Consider the following 19,902-nt stretch of genomic DNA (forward strand, 5'->3'; position numbering starts at 1 on the left):
CTTAGGCACTATGCTACCAGAGCTCCTAAATCTATTCTTTAGATGGTCTCTAAATTCAGGAGGGATTTATTCAAGACCATATTTTGGCTTTCATGGACTTGTTTTAATTGTCTTTAACTTCAAGATGAACTTGCATATGAGCAGTTGATGGTCTGTTCCACAATCAGCTCCTGGTCTGGTTTTGGCTGAAGATATTCAGCTTTTCCATCACCTCTTGTCACAGATGTAGTCAATCTGATTCCTGTGTGTTCCATCTAGTGAAGTCCACATGTGCGACTGCCATTCGTGTTGTTGAAAAAAGGTGTTTGCAATGAATAAGTCATTGGTCTTGCAAAATTCTACCATGCAAGTTCCAGCATTATTTCTGTCACCAAGTCCAAATTTTCCAACTACCTGTGATTGTTCTTTGTTTCCAACTTTTACATTCCAGTCACCAGTGATAATTAACACATCCTGATTGCATGTTCAGTCAATTTCAGACTACAGAAGTTGATAAAAATCTTCAATTTCCTCATCTTTGGCTTTGGTGGTTGGGGCATAAATTTGAATAATAGTCGTATTAACAGGTCTTCCTTGTAGTTATATGGATATTATCCTATCACTGACAGCACTGTACTTCAGGACAGATCTTGAAACATTCATTGTGATGATGAATGCCACACCATTCCTTTTCAAACTGTCATTCCTGGCATAGTAGATCATATGGCTGTCTGATTCAGATAACCAAAACCAGTCCATTTCAGCTCATTAATGCCTAGGATGTCAATTTTTTTTGTGTTCCATTTCATTTTTGACAGCTTCCAATTTTCCTAGATACATACTTTGTACATTCAATGTTCCAATTATTAGTGGATGTTTGCAGCTGTTTTCCTCAATTTGAGTGGTGCCACATCAGCAAATGGGGGTCTTGAAAGCTTTACCTTATCCATATGAGTATGGCTGGTTTTAGTCTGATGATGCAGCTCTTTCCCAGTCCTATTTTGAGAGCTTTGTAACCTAAGTGACTCATCCTCCTCCTCCTCTGTATTGGATAATGTTTCCAGACTATTCATAAAGTTGCACAGTAATGTATCAGGCAGTGTTTCTCTGCTATTCATCAGGTTTTCCCTGGCCAGTTCTTTGAGAAGTGGATGGCCTCTTCCTTCTTCCTAGTCTGTCTCAGTCTGCAAGCCAGGCTGATGATACCTGTGCACCATGTGCACCCCACTGGGTTTGAAATACCAGTGGCTCAGGCTCAAGACTCACAGCAACACGTCACAACAGTAGGACAAATTGACAGACAAGTTTGTCTCTCTTAGCTATTGGAAACCTCTCCAACCTCCCCTTACTTGGATCCCTGTAGCTGACTCCTTGCTCTGTTCTGGTCCCCCTGGCCTTTTTCCTCTCCTTTCTTCTGCTTTCTCACCTTTCCACTTGTGGGGCCTGGCCTGTGTTCCCTCTCCTCACCTGGATCCCTGTGGCTGACTCCTCGCTCTGTCCTGGTCCCTAGGTGACACAAAACAACATACATACATTAGTACATGTGGTATTTAAGGTTATGTGTCATCTTGGCTGGGCCTGGTTTTGAGTGGCTGGGCAGCTGGATGTAGTTGTTCACCATGATGAAATTGGTAATCAACTCCATGGTGGAATCTACTATGAGCAGCTGAGACCTGCCTTAGGGATGTGGTCTGCTTCCTGTGTATAAAAAGCAGCTTTGAGAAAGGTCTGTAGCTTTTGGCATACTTGGACCCTGCATGTAGCTGAGTCTTCATTCAGAAACTGCAATGTTGACTGCTGATCTGGGGACTGTTTCTGTACTTGAATTAGTGGCCTGCCATATTGCTTGATAATCTTGGGGCTGTGCATTTAATTTGTTGACCTTGGGTTTGTCAGCCTCAGCAGCCAGCAGCTGCCTGAGTTAAGAAATGCCTCCAGTTCCAGCGGGCTGGGAGCAAGAGGCAAAGCTGAAACCCAGGGTCAAACTATTTCACTCAACCCCTAGAGGTGGCACTTTGAACTCAGACTTTTAACCTCTTAAGAGATAAATCCCTGTTTGTTCAAACCATCCACTTGTGGTATTTCTGTTAGAGCAGCACAAGAGAACCAAAACAATACATGATGAATTTATATAATATAAACAAATGGCATTTCAACTAAGTATGGAAAGGACCATTTTATAACTGATTTTAAGATTAATATGTTATTTTTTCTGAGTCTTTAAAATTTTATTCCATTAATATGCTTTTTTTCTGATGTGGGGAGCTCTGGTGCTGTGGTGCCTAAGGTATTAGACTGCTAACCAGAAGGCTAGTGGTTCAAACCCACTAACTGCTCTTCGGAAGGAAAGTTGGGCAATCTACTTCCATAGTGATACCACCTCAGAAATCCAAGGAGGTGTCACTATGAGTTGGGACCTACTCGATGGCAGTGACAGCCAGCCAGCTCTTTTGATGTGAGCATTTCTGATCTATGTTATTGTAGCTCTAATGATTTATAATGCATTTCTGAAAAACCTTACCTTACTAGACTCCATTTGTTAGTCTGATTTTTTGGAATCTTTTCATCTATAGTCCTAAGTGAGATTATGATTTTCACTTGTTTTCTCACTTTCAGATCTTAGTTATTTTCAGAAAATGAATGAGGAACATATATAATCATCTTTTGTTCTCTGAGCATAACCTTAAGAGTCTAATAAATGTGAAAAAGTGTCTATCACCATTGGGGCTAATGTTTTCTGAAGGATAAGTTTTTTTTTTTTAATTGATTTCTTCTAAGGATTTTTACTCCTGTGTAGAGAAATGTTTTCAATTGCTTAATGTATTAATAATCAATTGCTAAGAAATAAATTATTCCAGAACTCAGTGGTTTAAATCAATAAACATTTATTACCCTACCATTTCTGTGAGTCAAGAATTTGATAGCAGTTTCATTGGGACAGATCCGGCTAAAGACTTATCATAAGGTTCATTCACATGTTAGTTGGGCCTACAGTCATAGGAATACTTGACTGGAGCTGGAGGATTTAGCTCCAATGTGGCTCACTCACGTAGCTGGCAAGTTAGTGCTGGCTTTTGGCAAAATATCTGAGTTCCTTGTAGGCCTTTCCATAGGTATTTTTTAGTTTCCTCACAACTTGTTATCTTTAGATATTTTTGAGTCATTTCCAACTCATAGCAACCTTGTGTAAAAGAGAACATACAGTTTCCTTGTCCTGTGCCATCATCGTGATTGTTGGTATGCTTGAGTCCATTGCTGTAATCATTGTCAATTTTGAATACCTTCTAGCCTAGGGGACTTATCATCCAGCTTTATATCAAATAATATTCTGCTGTGACCCATAGGCTTCTCCCTGGCTGATATTCAGAAGTAGATTGCCAGGCCTTTCTTTCTCATCTGTCTTAGTCTGGAGATTCCAGTTAGTAAGCCTGCTGGCATTTGAAATACTGGTGGCATAACTTCCAGCATCATAGCAACACACAAGCCACCACTGTATGACAAACTTATAGCTAGATGGTGGCCTCACAACATACCATCTGGCTTTCCTAGAAATAAACAATCCAAGAGACCAAGGTGAAAAAGGCAATGTATTTTTGAACTAGCCTCAGAAGTCATACACCATCATCTCTAAATTATTTTCTTGGTCACACAGATCAAAGTTGGTTCAGGATAAGGAGAAGGGAATCACACAGAGGAGTAAAATCAAGTGGCAAAGATCCTTGGAGACCATCTTGGGAGTCAGCTACATTTTTCAGAAACATAATTTGTATTATAATTTATGTATTTTCTAATTTTTAAAAGTGTTTGCTTGACCCAGAATCATTCATGCCAGTAGCATTCTTTTTTGCAGTATTTATAATAAATATTAAGATAATATTCTGTTTAAAATATACTGTGGTGGTTATGTTTTTGTGTCAACTTGGCTAGGCCTGGTTGAGTGGCTGGGCAGCTGGATCCCCGTGATGAGACTGGTAATCAACTCCATGGTGGAATCTACTGTGAGCAGCTGAGTAGTAGGTATGTGGTCTGCTTCCTGTATATAAGCAGGAGCTTTGGGAATGGTCTCTAGCTTATAGCATGCTTGGATCCTGCAAGTATCCGTGTCACTGTTCAGCAGCCTGCCATGCTCTGCCAACCTTGGGACTTACATTAATGGCCTGCCATGTGGTTTGGTAACATCAGGACTGTGCCTTTCTTACTTGTCAACCTTGGGTTTGTCAGCCTCAGCAGCCAGCAGCTGTCTGAGTGAAGAAATGCCTCTAGCTTCAGTGGGCCAGAAGCAGAAGGCAGAGCTGGACCCCAAGGTTGAGGGGCTTTCACCCAGCCCCTAGAGCCTAGCACTTTGAACTTGGACCTAAAGCCTCCAAACTGTGAGAGAATAAACTCCTATTTGTTCCATCCCATTTGTGGTATATTTCCTGTCAGAGTGGCACTTAGGTAACCAGAACATATACCTTGGTGACATAGTGAAAATGGTGAAGTAAAACTCTGAAAATTCTCTCTTCTATAAAAGAAACAAGAAAACTGGCAAAAACTACCAGAATCTTATTTTTCAGAACACAAGAAATTAAACAAAGCCTTGCAACAGTGTGGGAGTGTTTGTTCAAGAAAAATAGCTGAATCTCAGTAGTAAAGTAAATTTTGTGGTGTTTTAACATGCCCAAGTCTCATCCCTCACTCTTGTGCTCTGTAGTGGCATTCAAAAATAAAAGCCCACATTCACAATGAAAACAAATAGTCTGGCAGCCACTAGAGAAACAGAACAAGCTCTTCCAAAGCCTCACTCCCAGAAAAATTGTCATTATTTGACCTGTCTGGTGGTTTCCTAAAAGATTCCACGTGTGTAACAGCCTATAGTTTACTCGATCCAGAGCTCACTCAATGCAAAAAGACTTTTCCCTGGGAGCAATTACCAAAAACAATTATATGACAAGTCACGCCTGTCTGAGATGTTGAATAACAGTTGGAGAAAATGATAGACTAACCAAATCTTAAAAAATAAGCTGGGTAATGAGATGATTTAACAGGCTTTGAAAAGCTCCAAAATATTCAAGGACATCTAGAAGACCATGTGAAAGCTAAGAACTATGGGCATGCTCAAAAAATACCATAGGAAGCCCTAAGTTGACACCTCTGGCTAACCTTGAGGTTCCATGAAAGCAGGATGTGAAGTTTAAGGCAGAGTTGTCAACTACCTGGCTGAATGTCAAAGGCATGACCCAACAACCTTACTTGCTGAAAGTGAAGAGGGCTTGAAGCACTTACTGATGAAGATCAAAGACTCCATACAGCCTTCAGTATGGGTTATATCTCAACATGAAGAAAACCAAAATTCTCATAGTTGGCCCAGTCAGCAACATCATGATAAAAGGATAAAGAATTGAAGTTGTCAACAATTTCATTTTACACAATCAGTGTCCATGGAAGCACCAGTCAAGAAACCAGACAACATATTACATTGTCAAATCTACTGCAAAAGACCTCTTTAAAGTGTTAAAAAGCAAAGTGTCACTTTGAGGACTAAGGTAAGCTTGACTCAAGCCATGGTATTTTCAATCTCATATGCATGTGAAAGCTGGACAATGAATAAGGAAAACTGAAGGAGAATTGATGTCTTTGAATTATGGTCTTGGCAAAGAATACTAATATAGTTTGGGCTGCTAAAAGAATGCACAAATCTTCCTTGGACGAAGCGCAGCCAGAACATAAAAGTGAAGATGACAAGCCTTTGTCTCAGATACTTTGGATGTGTCATCAGGAGTGACTTGTCCTTGGAGATGGACATCATACTTGGTAAAGTAGAGGGTCAGTGAAAAAGAGGAAGACTCTCAATGAGATGGATCGACACAGTGGCTGCAACAATGGGCCCAAACACAGTGATTGTGAGGATGGTACAGGACCAGACAGTGTTTTGTTCTCTTGTACATAGGATCGCTATGAGTCAGAAACAACTCAAAGGCACCTAACAACAACAACAACATGACCCTACATACACACAAAGACCCTCACCAAAGACCAGAAGACATACTGGTCCCAGGCATTTAAGGATATTTCGGCCAACTACCAAATGGCCATTCAGTTAACTGAGCAGACATTTCAGTGGCCACACAGGACAAAAAATAGACTTTAAAGAATTAGTTCAGGAAAAAGTCACTAAATAATCCTGCATCTCATTAAGGATCTTCCATATGACCCACCAATTCCAACCATAGGTATATACTCAAGAAAAATGAAAACATATTTTCAGAGAAAAACTTGTACAAAAATGTTTCTGGCAGAATGATGAATAAAAGCCAAAAAGCCTAAACAATCCAAATATCCATCAGTTGACGAACAGGTGAACAAAATGTGGTATATTTGTATAGTAAAATATCTTGCAGACATAAAAAGGAATGAAACATTGCTTTACCTTGAAAACATTACACCAAGTGAAAGAAGCCAGATTCTATTTATATAAATTTTCCAAAATAGGCAAATCATGGTGTAGTCCCTAAGGCATTTGACTGTTAACAAGAAGGCTGGTGGTTCAAACCCACCAGCCACTCCTCGGAAGGAAGACTGAACAATCTACTTCCGTAGAGATACTGCCTTGGAAACCCAAGGTGGGGTCACTATGAATCAAGACCAACTTGATGGCAGTGAGTTTCATTTGGTTTTGGTAATAAGGACAAAAGGTGGAATAGTAGTTACTAGGAGTTGGAAGATGAGAAGAATGAGAAATGACTGCTAATGGATATAGGGTTTAATTCTGGATGATGAAAATATTCTGAAATTAGAAGGTGATAGTTGTACAACCTTGTGAATACACTAAAAACTACTGAATTGTACAGTTTAATAGTCTGAGTTTTATTTTATGTGAATTATATGTCAATTACACACACACTCATTCACACAAACACATACACACATGCATATACACAGACATTTATATACATATAAATACTTTCAGTACTTACTTTCAATTGACTCCAATAAATCTTTCAGCAACTTTTTCTGGAAATGCCTGTACATGTATTTCCTGAGTGCTTGTATATCTAAGAATAGTTTTCTAATGCTTTCACATATAAACAATAATTTGACTGGGATTCATGTTTTGGAGTCATTCCCTTTTCTCCTAAAACATTTATGTGTATTATTTCATCTTCCTCCAATAGTAACCTGACAAAGGAAAAAAAAGATCTGAGTTTTCTTCCTTTGTAAGCTACCTATGTTTTTTCTTCTCGTTTCTTAATTACTTTATTTTTCCATTGTAGCCCAATGCTCCAATGCTTTTACTAGTATATATATATATATATATATATATATATATATATATATATATATCTTTTTATTGATTTTGCCTGCATCTGGTGAACTCTTTCCAGCAATAGACCCAAGTTTTCCTCTGTGTCAGAGAAGTTTTATTCTCTTGTACCTTTGAATATTATTTATGTCCCATTGTTTTTATCTGCTGCTCCTTCCATATTTTCCAAATTTTCTCTGTATGTTTATATCCTTTTGTACTTTTCTTCTGCTTTAGGAGATAGTGTCTTAAGTTTGGCTTCCAAGTCACTGATTAGACTTTTGCAATATTTATTTCACCCTTTACTGTCTAATTTATATTTAGTTTTGACTTTCTGATTTAAAAAAAAAAATGTCTATTTCATCTAGATGTTTCTTTTATTTCATGCTGTCACTAAGCTAGATAAATTTTAGTATATTATCTCACTCTTCTTTATTAATTCATAGGGTCAAGTTTTCTTAATTTTATTGAAATTAAAATGCAAAGTATGGGATAAACAAAATGTAGTATATCTACACAGTGAAATATTATCTACCCATAAAAAAGCATAAAGTACTGATACATGCTACAGTGTGGATGAACCTCAAAATCTTTATGCTAAGTGAAAGAAGCCAGATAGAAAAGGTCACATGTATGATTCTGCTTATCTGAAATATCAGAATAGGTAAATCTATAGAGACAGAAAGCAGATTGGTGGTAGCCAGGGGCTAGGAGGATGGGAAAATGAGGAAGGACTTCTTAATTAACATGTGGTTTATTCTGAAGTACTGAAAATATTTAGGAACTAGACTGGAATTGTCTAGTATCAACATAGTGAATATACTAATACCACTGAATTTTCTTTTATAAAATTGTTAATTTTATGTTACATGAGTTTTGCCTCAATAAAGAAGTAAAACATAAGAATAAATTTTTTAAATTTTAAAGCAAAGAAAAAAATCTGTGTAAAACTTCCTGTATTCTGTGGTAGCTCATTATCAAAGGATTGCTCTATCTCTACCTCTTGCATGATATTTTCTTCATCTATACCCATGCAATGTCTTCGTATATTTCATACCATTTTAAAAATAATGTATTCACTTTCACATAATGAGCATTCTATCATTTATTATTTTTCTCCACACACACAAAAAGAGTGGGTATGATTTAAAGCTCTTCAGTTATCATGTTGAGATTGCTAAGAGTTCTATACTTTGGCCTTACACTGGAAAGCTTGTTGACAGCTTTCTGATCCATTAACTAAGTGAAATAGGAAGATAGTCAGAACTATGGGAAACATCAAAGGAGGGGTTTTATTTTGCAGCAAACATGAAAGTATCAGTGTTATAATCCAGTGTGATGAAACCTCGTTCTTGGTACTTAAAAAGACCTGCCCTGTCAGGGAAAATTTATCCTTCTACTATTGCTAGATTTTGCTTGATAAAGTGGTCCATTGTCCTGTGTCCTAGACCCATTTTAGGCAATGGCCCAACATGTCAATAAAGAAGTTTCAGGCCTCAGGAAAGAGCAACTCCAATGTTCCTCTCACCTGTGCCCCACTGCTTGACACATCTTCCCAGTCCCTAATGTTGCCGAATAGCTTCTCACTCACTACTATCCAGGTGATGGGCTCAACACTATCGTTTAAGCCTGTGAGTCCTGTTCTCCAAGGTGAGGTCATGCCCAAGGTGAGGTAAGTTAAAGTCATCCAGTAAGGACTCCTGGTTTCTGCTCTTATATATAAAGAACTTAGAAACCCCACTCCCATTCTCATCACTGGTGCTCTGGTAGGTAGTGCCTAAGGCACTTGACTGCTAACCAGAAGGCTGGCAGTTCAAACCCTTCCTTCCAAGGGTTGGGCAATCTACATCCATAGTGTTACCACCTTGGAAATCAAGGAGGGGTCGCTATGAGTCGAGTCCAACTCGACGGCACATAACAACAACAACAATTCTCATCACAAGAGAATAGGAGAAACAATCTGCAAAACATATGCTTGATAAAGAACTTGAAGGCAAAATATACAGGGAACTCTTAAAACTTAACAATAAGAAAATAAACAAACCAATTAAATAATAGGCAAACGATCTGAACAGAGAGCTCACCAAGGAAGATATACAGATGGCAAGCAAGCACATGGAAAGATGCTTGGCATCATATGTCATTGTTGTTGTTGTTGTTATTTGCTATCGAGTCAGCCCCGACTCATAGCGACCCCTCCTTGGGTTTCTGAGGCAGTATCACTACGGAAGTAGGATTGCCCAACCTTCCTTCTGAGGAGTGGCTGGTGGGTTTGAACCGCCAGCCTTCTGGTTAGCAGTCAAGTGCCTTAGGCACTATGCTACCAGAGCTCCCCATATGTCATTAGGGAATTGAAAATTAAAACAACAAGATACCATTACACACCATTTAGAAAGGCTAAAATCCAAGCCACTGACAATTCCTAACGCTGGTGAGGATACAGAGCAATAGAATTTCTTTCATTATTGGTGGGAATACAAAATGGCGTAGCCTCTTTGCAAGACAGTTTCTTACAAAGCTAAACATAATCAGTCTTACCATACAATGCAGCAATCATGCTCCTACATATTTCCCCAATCAAGGTTAAAACTTTTAGAACAACTTTATTCATAATTACCAAAAATTATAAACAACCCTCACGCCCCTCAAAAGATGATGGATTAACAAATCCTGTGGTACATGCTACAATAGAATATTATTTGGTGATAAAAAGAAAAGAACAATTAGTCCTAAAAAGACATGGAGGAAACTTAAATGCACAAGTAAAAGAAGCCAATCTGAAAAAGCTACATACAATATGATTCCAACTATGTAATGGTCTCAAAAAGGCAAGATTATAGAGAGCAGAAAGATCAGTGACAGTCATGGTCTCAGGGAGAGGCGGGGAGGAATGACTAGGTGAAGGCCAGGGGGTTTTTAGGACAGTGAAAATATTCTTTACAATACTGTTATGGTGGACACATGACATTATACATTTCTAAGAAGCCACAGAACTATACAACACAGAGTGAATCTTAAAGTTAACTACAGACTTTAGTAAATAATGCATCAATATCTATTCATTAATGATAACATAAGAAGCTCACTAATGCAAAATATCAATAGTAGGGTAACTGTGTATGGGAACTCTCTGTACTATCTGCTCAATTTTTCTGTAAATCAAAAACTGTTCTAAATATTCAAGTCTATTAATGTTTTTAAAAAGTCAGGGATCTTTCTTTCAAAGAATCCAATCTGGAATTTTGGTAAATGAAATTTCTCTAAGTTTCTTATATTTGAGTCTCACTTCTCTGTGCAATATTTTCTTTGAATTCATATTTCCTAGGTCATTTCTGTCAGAACTGAGGGGTGGGTAGTGAGATTCCAGGCATATGTCCTCAAGCTTCCATCTGTTCTCCAAATGGAGTCCCATATGTTGTTGATGTGTAGAGTTTTCATTGTTGACATTTATGAATTGACTATAATTGTACTTTGATTTCCTTCTTGACTTGAGTTAATTATGAGGGTGTTTAAATTTCCAAGTGGTATAAAAAAATGTTACTAATTCCAGCTTTTATTCCTTGTTGGTTTAAATATGTGATTTGCATAAGTTCTACTTTTTAGAATTTATTCAGAGTTTTTCTTGGTGGTTCAGTATATAACCAAGTTTTGTAAACATTCTCTACATATTTTACAAGAATGTACATTATTCTTATGTTACACAGTTTGCTTATTTTTTTTCTACCTATACATTTTTAATATTTTTCCTCCAAAAAACATTGAAATATTTCATATGTATTTAGTGTTATGTTTCATATTACATAAAAGTTTATGACTATTCTACTGCCATAATATATACTATCTTTTATCAATATAAATAATTCTTTCATTCCATGTAATTTGCTTTAATTTTCCTTTGCTTAATAACAGTAGTGTAAAAACTGCTTTCTTTTAGTTTTTATTTACTTAATATACCTTTATTTACTTAATATGCACTCTGCTTTTAAACATTGATATATTTGATTTTTGATGTGTCTCTACTAAACAGTATACAGTTGGATTTTAGGAGGACTTTGTAAATAATATTTGTTTCATTGAAGTTTAAGCCATTCATATTAACCGCATTTGGTTTATTTCAGTCACCTCGTTTTAAATCTTTCTGAGTTAAAATTTTCTTGCTGTTTGTTTTTCTATTTTGTTTGGTCATGAATTATGGTAGACTGAAAAAATCTCCTCTAAAGAGAACCACATCCTATTCCCTGGAAGCTGTGAATGTTTTTTCCTTACATGGGAAAAAAGGAAACCTTTGTGGATGTGATTAAATTAATTACCTTGGTGTGGGGAGATTACCTGGATTATTTGGGTGGGCTCTAAATGCAATCACAGTTGTGTATAAGAAGGAGGCAGAAGGAGATATGAAACACAGACAGGAGGTGGAAGAAGAATTGACCACAGACGCAGAGCTTAGAGTAACACAGCCAGGTAATACCAGTAGCCACCAAAAGCTGGAAGAAATAAGGAAGAATTTTTTCCCTACAGTCCCTGGTGAAGGTGCCTTGGCCAACAGCTTGATTTCAGACGTCTGGCTTCCAAAATTGTAAGAGAATAAATTTCTATTGTATTAAGCCACTAAATTTGTTGAAATTTGCTACAGTAGGCATAGGAAACTAACAGATTAATTTAATCCATTTTTTATTTTATTCTATCATAATTTAATTTTTTAAAATTCAATATATCTTTATCAAAGTAAAAAAAAATGAGATCTCTAAAATGGGAAAACTAAAAGATTTCTTTTCTTCACTCTTTCTCCTTGCTTAACTCCCCAGATGTTTTCCTAAAATATTCCATAACTGTTGTTGTTGTTGTTGTTGTTGTTGTTGTTGTTGTTGTTGTTATGTGCCGTCAAGTCAGACCCAACTCATAGCAACCCCTCCTTGGGTTTCTGAGGCAGTATCACTATGGAAGTAGATTACCCAACCTTCCTTCCGAGGAATGGCTGGTGGATTTGAACTGCCAGCTTTCTAGTTAAGCAATCAAGTGCCTTAGGTACTATGCTACCAGAGCTCCCTCCATAACTATGTTCATCCATTTTGTAATAATGTAAATTTTCTGACTTCACTGCCTACAATAACTGTTATTATTCTATTGTCTTCTCTCTTATTGAGTTCTTAACTTTGAAAGAATTCCAAATCTACTGAAATAGTTCCTCAAGGAAGATTTTCAAGAAGAGTATGTAATGTTATGTTTTCTTCTTTCTCATATATCCAAGAAAATTGTTCTGTCTCTTGGCACAGAAATGATATTTACAAAATTCTTGGATCATAATTTTTATTTTTCTTTCAGAGCTCTACACATGTTATTATGCTGTTTTCTGGCATTTATGATCATGGGGAAAAGGCATGATAATTTAAGATACATTTCTTTAGCTAACCTTTAATTTTTTTTTTTTTTTCATCCTGCCTAAAAGTTTGAAGATGCTTAATCCCTGAAATTAAATACTTTTGATAATGTCTGAAAGTAGATCTATTTTTATTAACATTGACTGCTCCTTGGGGCACCCTTGAAACTCCTCCTCCTACTACTGTAGATTCTGAACTTGTTTCAGTCACCTCACTCAAGTGAGCCCAAATATCAGGAGACATAAGGCCTTCCCACCATGACATTCCACAGCTGAGTGTTCTCTTCCCCATCTTTCATGAATCCATCCACTTGGTACTTTTGTCTCATCCTTGCTGTGTGTGGCCAATCTCATTTGTTCTGAATTCAAGGATCACACATCAAACACCCACTTTTCTCTAAGGAGACAATTATCTGACGTTTTTCTTCAACTTGGCTGTCTTTTTGGTTTTTTCCATTTATCACTTTTGTTGTTTGTTGTTGTTGTTGTTGTTTACCAAGAAGAGAATTTCTTCTTATATACTTCAGGTGGGTCTTAATCTCTGATCAGTCCTCAGAACCCCTCCCTGTGGCACCTTCCACAGTATTGATGCTAGAATGTATTTATGGTTGTTGTTGTTGTTGTTGTTAGGTGCTGTCGAGTCAACTCTGACTCACAGTGACCCTGTGTACAACAGAACAAAACACTGACCAGATCTGTACCAGCCTCACAATCATTGCTATACCTGAGCCCATTGTTACAGTGACTGTATTTTAGGTAGTGTAAAATAAATAAAAATAATAAAGAACAATCAGATGGTTGAATATTTGTCATTTGAGCCAGTGAAAGAACACAAAGGTACAAATTAAAAACAAAGCTTATTGTCAAAGTCATTACAAAGTCATAACAAAGTTGTTGTTGTTTTTGTTAGGTGTCATCAGGTCATCTCCAACTCATTGTGACCTTATGTACAACAGAACGAAACACTACCCAGTCCTGTGCCAGCCTCACAATCCTGTACCTAAGTCCATCATTGCAGCCACTGTGTCAATCCATCTTGTTGAGGGCCTTCACCTTTTTCATTGGCTCTCCACTTTACCAAGCATGATATCCTTCTCCGGAGAATGGTCCCTACTGACAACATGACCAAAGTAGGTGAGACAAAGCCTGGTCATTCTCACTTCCAAGCAGTATTCTGGCTGCACTTCTTCCAGGACAGATTTGTTAGTCCTTTGAGCAGTCTGTGGTTCTCTTAGCATTCTTCTCCAATACCAACTGGATCAAAACATCAATTCTTCTTTGGTCTTCTTTATTCATTGTCCAGCTCCCACAAGCATAAGAGGTGATTGAAAATACTGTGGCTTGGGTTAGGCACATCTTAGTCTTCAAGGAGACATCTTTGCTCCTCATCATTTGAAAGAGGTCTTTTGCAGCAGATTTACCCAACATAACACATCGTCTGATGTCTTAACTGCTGCTTCCATTGGTGTTGATTGTAGAACCAAGTAATATGAAGTCTTTGACAGCTTCAATATTTTCTCCATTTATCATGATGCTGCTTAATGGTCCAGTTGTGAGGACTTTTGTTTTCTTTATATTGAGATGTAATCCATGCTGCAGACTGTAGTCTTCAATCTTCATCAGTAAGTGCTTCAAGTCATCCTCACTTTCAGCAAGCAAAATTGTGTTGTCTGCATATCTCAGGTTGTTAATGACTCTTCCTCCAATCTTGATGCCACATTCTTCTTCATAGTCCAGCTTCTCAGATTATTTTTTCAGCATACAGATTGAATAAGTATGGTGAAAGCGTACAACCCAGGCGCACTCCCTTCCTGATTTTAAACCATGCAATATCCCTTTGTTCTGTTTGAATGGCAGCCTCCTGGTCTATGTACAGGTTCTTCATGAATACAATTAAATGTTCTGGAATTCCCATTCTTCTCAATGTTACCCATAATTTGTTATGATGCACACAATCAAATGCTTTTGCATAGTCAATAAAACATAAGTAAACATCTTTCTGGTGTTCTCTGCTTTCAGCCAAGATCCATCTGATATTAGCAGTGATATCCCTCATTCTGTGTCCCCTTCTGATTCCAGCTTGCATTTCTGTAAGTTCTCTGTCAACATACTGCTGCAACCATTTTTGAATTATCTTCAGCAAGATTTTACTTGCATGTGATATCAATGATATAGTTCAATAATTTCCACATTCTGCGAGATCACCTTTCTTTGGAATAGTTACAAATATGAATCTCTTCCAATCTGTTGGTCAGGTAGCTGCCTTCCAAATCTCTTGGCATAGCTGAGTCAGGGCCTCCATCAGGGCATCCCGAATACCCAGGGCATACTCAATGGGTATTTGGTCAATTCCTGGGGCTTCATTTTTCACCAATTCCTTCAGTGCAGCTTTAACTTCTTCTTTCAATGCCATTGGTTCTTCATCATATGCCACCTCCTGAAATGGATGAACATTGACCAATTCTTTTTGCTACAGTGACTCTGTGTATTACTTCCATCTTCATTTGATGTTTTCTGAATTATTCAATATATTGCTCATAGAATCCTTCAATATTGCAACCTGAGGCTTAATTTTTTCCCTCAGTTTTTTTGGCTTGAGAAATGCCAAGCATGTTCTTCTCTTTTGGTTTTCTAACTCCAGGTCTTTGCACATTTTGTTACGATAATTCACTTTGTCTTCTTGGGCTGCTGTTTGAGATCTTCTGTTCAGCTCTTTTATTTTGTCATTTCTTCCATTTGCTTTAGCTACTGTCCATTCAAGGGCAAGTTTCAGAGTCCCTTCTGACATCCATTTCGGTCTTTTGTTCATTTTCTGTCTTTTTAATGACCCTTTGCTTTCTTCATGGATGATGTTCTTAATGTCATCCCACTATTCCTCTGGTTTTCAGTCATTGGTGTTCAGTGCATCAAATCTATTCTTTAGATTGTCTCTAAATTCAGGAAGTATATAATCAAGGTCATATTTGGCTCTCATTGACTTGTTTTAATTGTCTTTATCCTCAAATTGAACTTGTGTATGAGCAATTGATGGTCTTTTCCACAATCAACTCCTGGCCTTGTTCTGGCTGAAGATACTGAGTATCTCCATCACCTCTTGCCACAGGTATAGTCTATCTGATGCCTGTGTACTCCATCTGGTGAAGTCCACATGTATAACCACCATTTGTGTGATTAAGAAATGGTTTTTGCATTGAATAAGTCATTGGTCTTGCAAAATTCTATAATGTGACCTCCAGCATTATTTCTATCACCAAGGCTATATTTTCCAACCATCAGTGTTTCTTCTCTGTTTTCAATGTTTATATTCCAGTCACCAGTGATAATAAACACATCTTGACTGCATGTTTGGTCAATTTCAGACTGCAGAAGTTGGCAAAAATCTTCAATTTCCTCATCTTTGCCTTTGGTGACTGGTGGTAAATTTGAATAATAATACATTAACTGGTCTTCTTTGTAGGTGTTCGGATATTCTCCTATCACTAACAGCATTTTACTTCAGGATAGATCTTGATACATTCTTTGTGATGATGAATCCCATGCCATTCCTCTTCAATTTGTCATTCCCACCATAGTATATCACATGATTGTCTGATTCAAAACAGCCAAAAGCAGTCCATTTCAATTCACCAATGCCTAAGATATTGATCATTATGGTTCCATTTCATTTTGACAACTTCCAATTTTCCTAGATTCATGCTTTGTACATTCTATATTCTAATTATTAGTGGATGTTTGTAGCTGCCTCTTCTCATCTTGAGACATACCACATCAGCAAATGGAGGTTTCAAAGCTTTACTCTATCCACATCATTAAGGTCAGCTCTATTGTGAAGAGGCAGCTTTTCCCCAGTCGCATTTTGAGTGCCTTCTGACCTGATGGGCTCATCTTCATGCACTATATTGGACAGTGTTTCCAGACTATTCATAAAATTTTCCAATAATATATCAGACAGTGTTTCACCACTATTCATAAGGTTTTCTTTGAGAAGTAGATGGCCTCTTCCTTCTTCCAAGTCTGTCTTAGTTTGGAAGCTCCACTGAAACCTGTCTACCATGGGTAACCCTGCTAGGATTTGACACACCAGTGGCATAGCCTCAAGCCTAACAGCAATGTGCAAGCCACCACAATACAACAAACTGATAGACAAATTCATCTCCCTTAACTGTTCCAAACCTATCTGCTCACTTCCTGGCCTCTCCCTTCAGTTACTTAAAACCCACTGCACTGGCTTGCTTCCTGGCCTCTCCCTTAGCCACTCCAAACCTGCTGCCATAACAATGTCATTGTCCTATAATTTCTATTTCATTTTAGAAGGAGGTCAGAGACTCATGCTTAGCCTCCAGTTTTCTAGTTTGTCTTATACACTCTCTGAGTTTGACTCTAAGTTTATGAGGCTGGACTTTGAAAGAAATGAGTCTCCAATATGCCTGAAAATATTACATCTTGATCATTCTTTCACAGATTTTTCATTTAATTACATTTTGTATATGTTCTTCACATAAGAGATAGCAACCTCTTTTATCCCAGTTTCCTTATTTACAAAGTATACTAATGATACTATACAAAGGATAATTAAAGGTCATGGGTAAGATTTAAAAAAGAGAGAGTGGAAAGGAGAAAGAGGAGACTGAAAGAGACTGAACCTAGTGAACAGCCCTTGTGGAGAAGTGGACGAGGAAGCGAAGCTCTGATGTGTCAGTGCTGATGGTTATAAATGGTTCAAAACAGCTCATGGATGCACTGAAACTCCCTAACATTCTATTGTCTGTCAAGAGCTTTCACTGATAAAAGGCAAATGAACTTTTGTTTCCAATTATTCTGGAATGTCAATTGTGTCAGAATAAATTAGTTTAGCTTTAAAAGTCAATTACAAACAAATGTACCATGCAAATGTCAAGAGGGTCTGATCCTGAAATGTGGGGTTTGCAAGAAGCCAAGTGAATGAGGGAGCAGCAAGAGTGGAAACATTCTCATCTGTCATCACAGTGGAAATTCCAGCACCTAGATTTGCAATCTGCTTCCTGGCTTAGGAATCAGTCATTCCTCACTCTAGCCACCCCTTCCTTGGTTCAGTGACCAAGTTTCTAAATATCACACAGTGCTATTTTTTCTATGATGTGCAATCACTAACCTTTGTGAAATCACACATCTCCTCTCAATTCTGTCTTCAGGTTGTGCTGCTCTATGCTTCCACCTATGTCCTGGTGTCCCTCAGTATAGACAGGTACCACGCCATCGTCTACCCCATGAAGTTCCAGCAAGGAGGTGAGCCGGCTCACCCATGACCTCTTTCATGAGGATCATCCTTGGGTGAGGGTGGGATTTCTTTCAATAATATATTCTTTTTATGTTATTTATTTGTGTTATTGTTATTGAGAAAACGCAAAGCAGAACATACATCAATTCAACAATTTCCATGTGTACAATTCAATGACATTGATTACATTCTTTGAGTTGTTCAACCATTACCACCTTCCTTTTCTGAGTTATTCCCCTCCTATTAACATCAACTCACTGCCCTCTAAGTTTCCTATGTAATCCATTGAGTTGCTTTTGTCATTTTGATCCCATACAGATAGATCTTAAATGAACACTGTGCTCTAGGCAGATAGTCTTTACTCGTTAAGCCAAATTATTATTTGATTTTAAGTTGTTGTTGTTGTTGTTGTTATGTGCCGTCAAGTTGGACCCGACTCATAGTGACCCCTCCTTGGGTTGCCAAGGTGGTATCACTATGGAAGTAGATTGCTCAACCTTCCTTCTGAGGAGTGACTAGGGGGTTTGAACCCCCAGCTTTCTGGTTAGCAGTCAAGTGTCTTAGGCACTATACTATCAGAGGTCCCTCGATTTTAAGAAGATGTAGAAAAAGTCTGTTCCCGTCAAGTTGTTTCCAACTCATAGTGACCCTAGAAGACAGAGTAGAACTGCCCTATAGGGTTTTCAAGGCTGTAATCTTTATGGAAGCAGACAACCACATCTTTCTCCTGCAGTGTGGCTGGTGTGTTTGAACGCCTAACCTTTCCATTTGTAGCCAAACGCTTAACCACTGCACTATCAGGGCTCCTTAAGAAGACTACAAGGGATATTTTTGGTTTAAAGTTTACTAATGTATTATTTTAAATAGTTCTCTGACTCCCCTTTATTCTCCTCTTTCTCCCTTCCACATATTTTTCCTTTGTCCCTTTTGCTACTTCATGGGTCTGACTGTCAAAAAGAAGTACAAAAGAAAGTTTGGGTGCCTGGAAAAATATTCAAGGTTCCCATGAATAGTCCAAAGCTGCTAAAGAAAGTGGTTTGCTTGGCTTATTTTTTGATCAATCACCTTGCCACTAATACTTCCCCCTTTTTCCTGTACAACAGTATTCACACACATAGCTTCTAAAAAAAAGAAAAAAAAAATGAACATCCCACATCAATTTTCCAGAAACAAAGTCCTGTGCTTTCCTTACTCTAGAAACTCAAACTCACCACCATCAAGTCAATTCTGACTTATAGCAACCCCCTTTGGGTTTCTGAGGCAGTAAATCTTTATGGAAGTAGATTGCCCAGTATTCCTTCCACAGAGTGGCTGATGGGTTTGAACCATCAGCCTTCTGATTAGCAGTCAAATCCCTTAGGCACTAGGCCACCAGAGCTCTTTACTCTAGGACCCCAGAAATGATAGAAAATAATGTTGAATTGGTAAGCATAGTGGGAAACATAAAGGAAAATCCTCCTTGATCTAGAACTAGTAAAGAGTCTGTGAACAAAGGAAGCATATAGGTCAGAGGGAAGACTTAAACCACACAGGGAAGACCCACAATACCCACAGAAGATACTATAGGATTGCAGTTATTGCAAGTGCTTCCTGAGTAGCTGGGGTAAATAACAAAGGGTCCAAGGCAACTGAGAGGGTGATTCCTCCAGCACAGTGAGGAGAACAGTTAATCATTAGCATGTCTCTCTTCCCACTGACTTCCCAGACCCCAGACAAGAAGTAGGGATGGAGGTATCAGCTTCCAAGTGGTAGGATCTTAGGTTTGAACAGGAGGAATGGTGAGTACCTGATCACAGGACTAGCTCCCTGGTTATTCTCCCCACTTTCCTCTATGCTCCTGACAACTCTTAAGAATCCAGAGTTTAGGAGTTCCGGCAAGATGGCGAACTAGGTACAAGGACTACACAGATGCTCTTCAACAAAGAAAAGGGAAACCAATTAACACAGACACAGAAGATAATCTTGGACCCCTGAGCCTTGAAGGGAAGGATACAAAAGTGGACTAAA

At 38.0% G+C, this 19,902-nt stretch overlaps 1 protein-coding gene across 1 annotated transcript in view; it reads left to right on the top strand.

Moving 5' to 3' along the window:
- LOC103208303 (neuropeptide S receptor) overlaps positions 1-19,902 on the top strand; it is a 298,088-nt gene that overhangs the window by 218,326 nt on the left and 59,860 nt on the right. Inside the window, exon 4 of the mRNA XM_007953990.2 lies at positions 17,810-17,903. Coding sequence (XP_007952181.2) covers positions 17,810-17,903 — 94 coding nt within the window. The remainder of the gene's footprint in view (positions 1-17,809; positions 17,904-19,902) is intronic.

The sequence above is a fragment of the Orycteropus afer genome, unplaced genomic scaffold, assembly GCF_000298275.1.
Source record: "Orycteropus afer afer isolate SDZICR_OR568_19922 unplaced genomic scaffold, OryAfe1.0 scaffold00422, whole genome shotgun sequence".
In the NCBI taxonomy this organism is placed as follows: Eukaryota; Metazoa; Chordata; class Mammalia; order Tubulidentata; family Orycteropodidae; genus Orycteropus; species Orycteropus afer.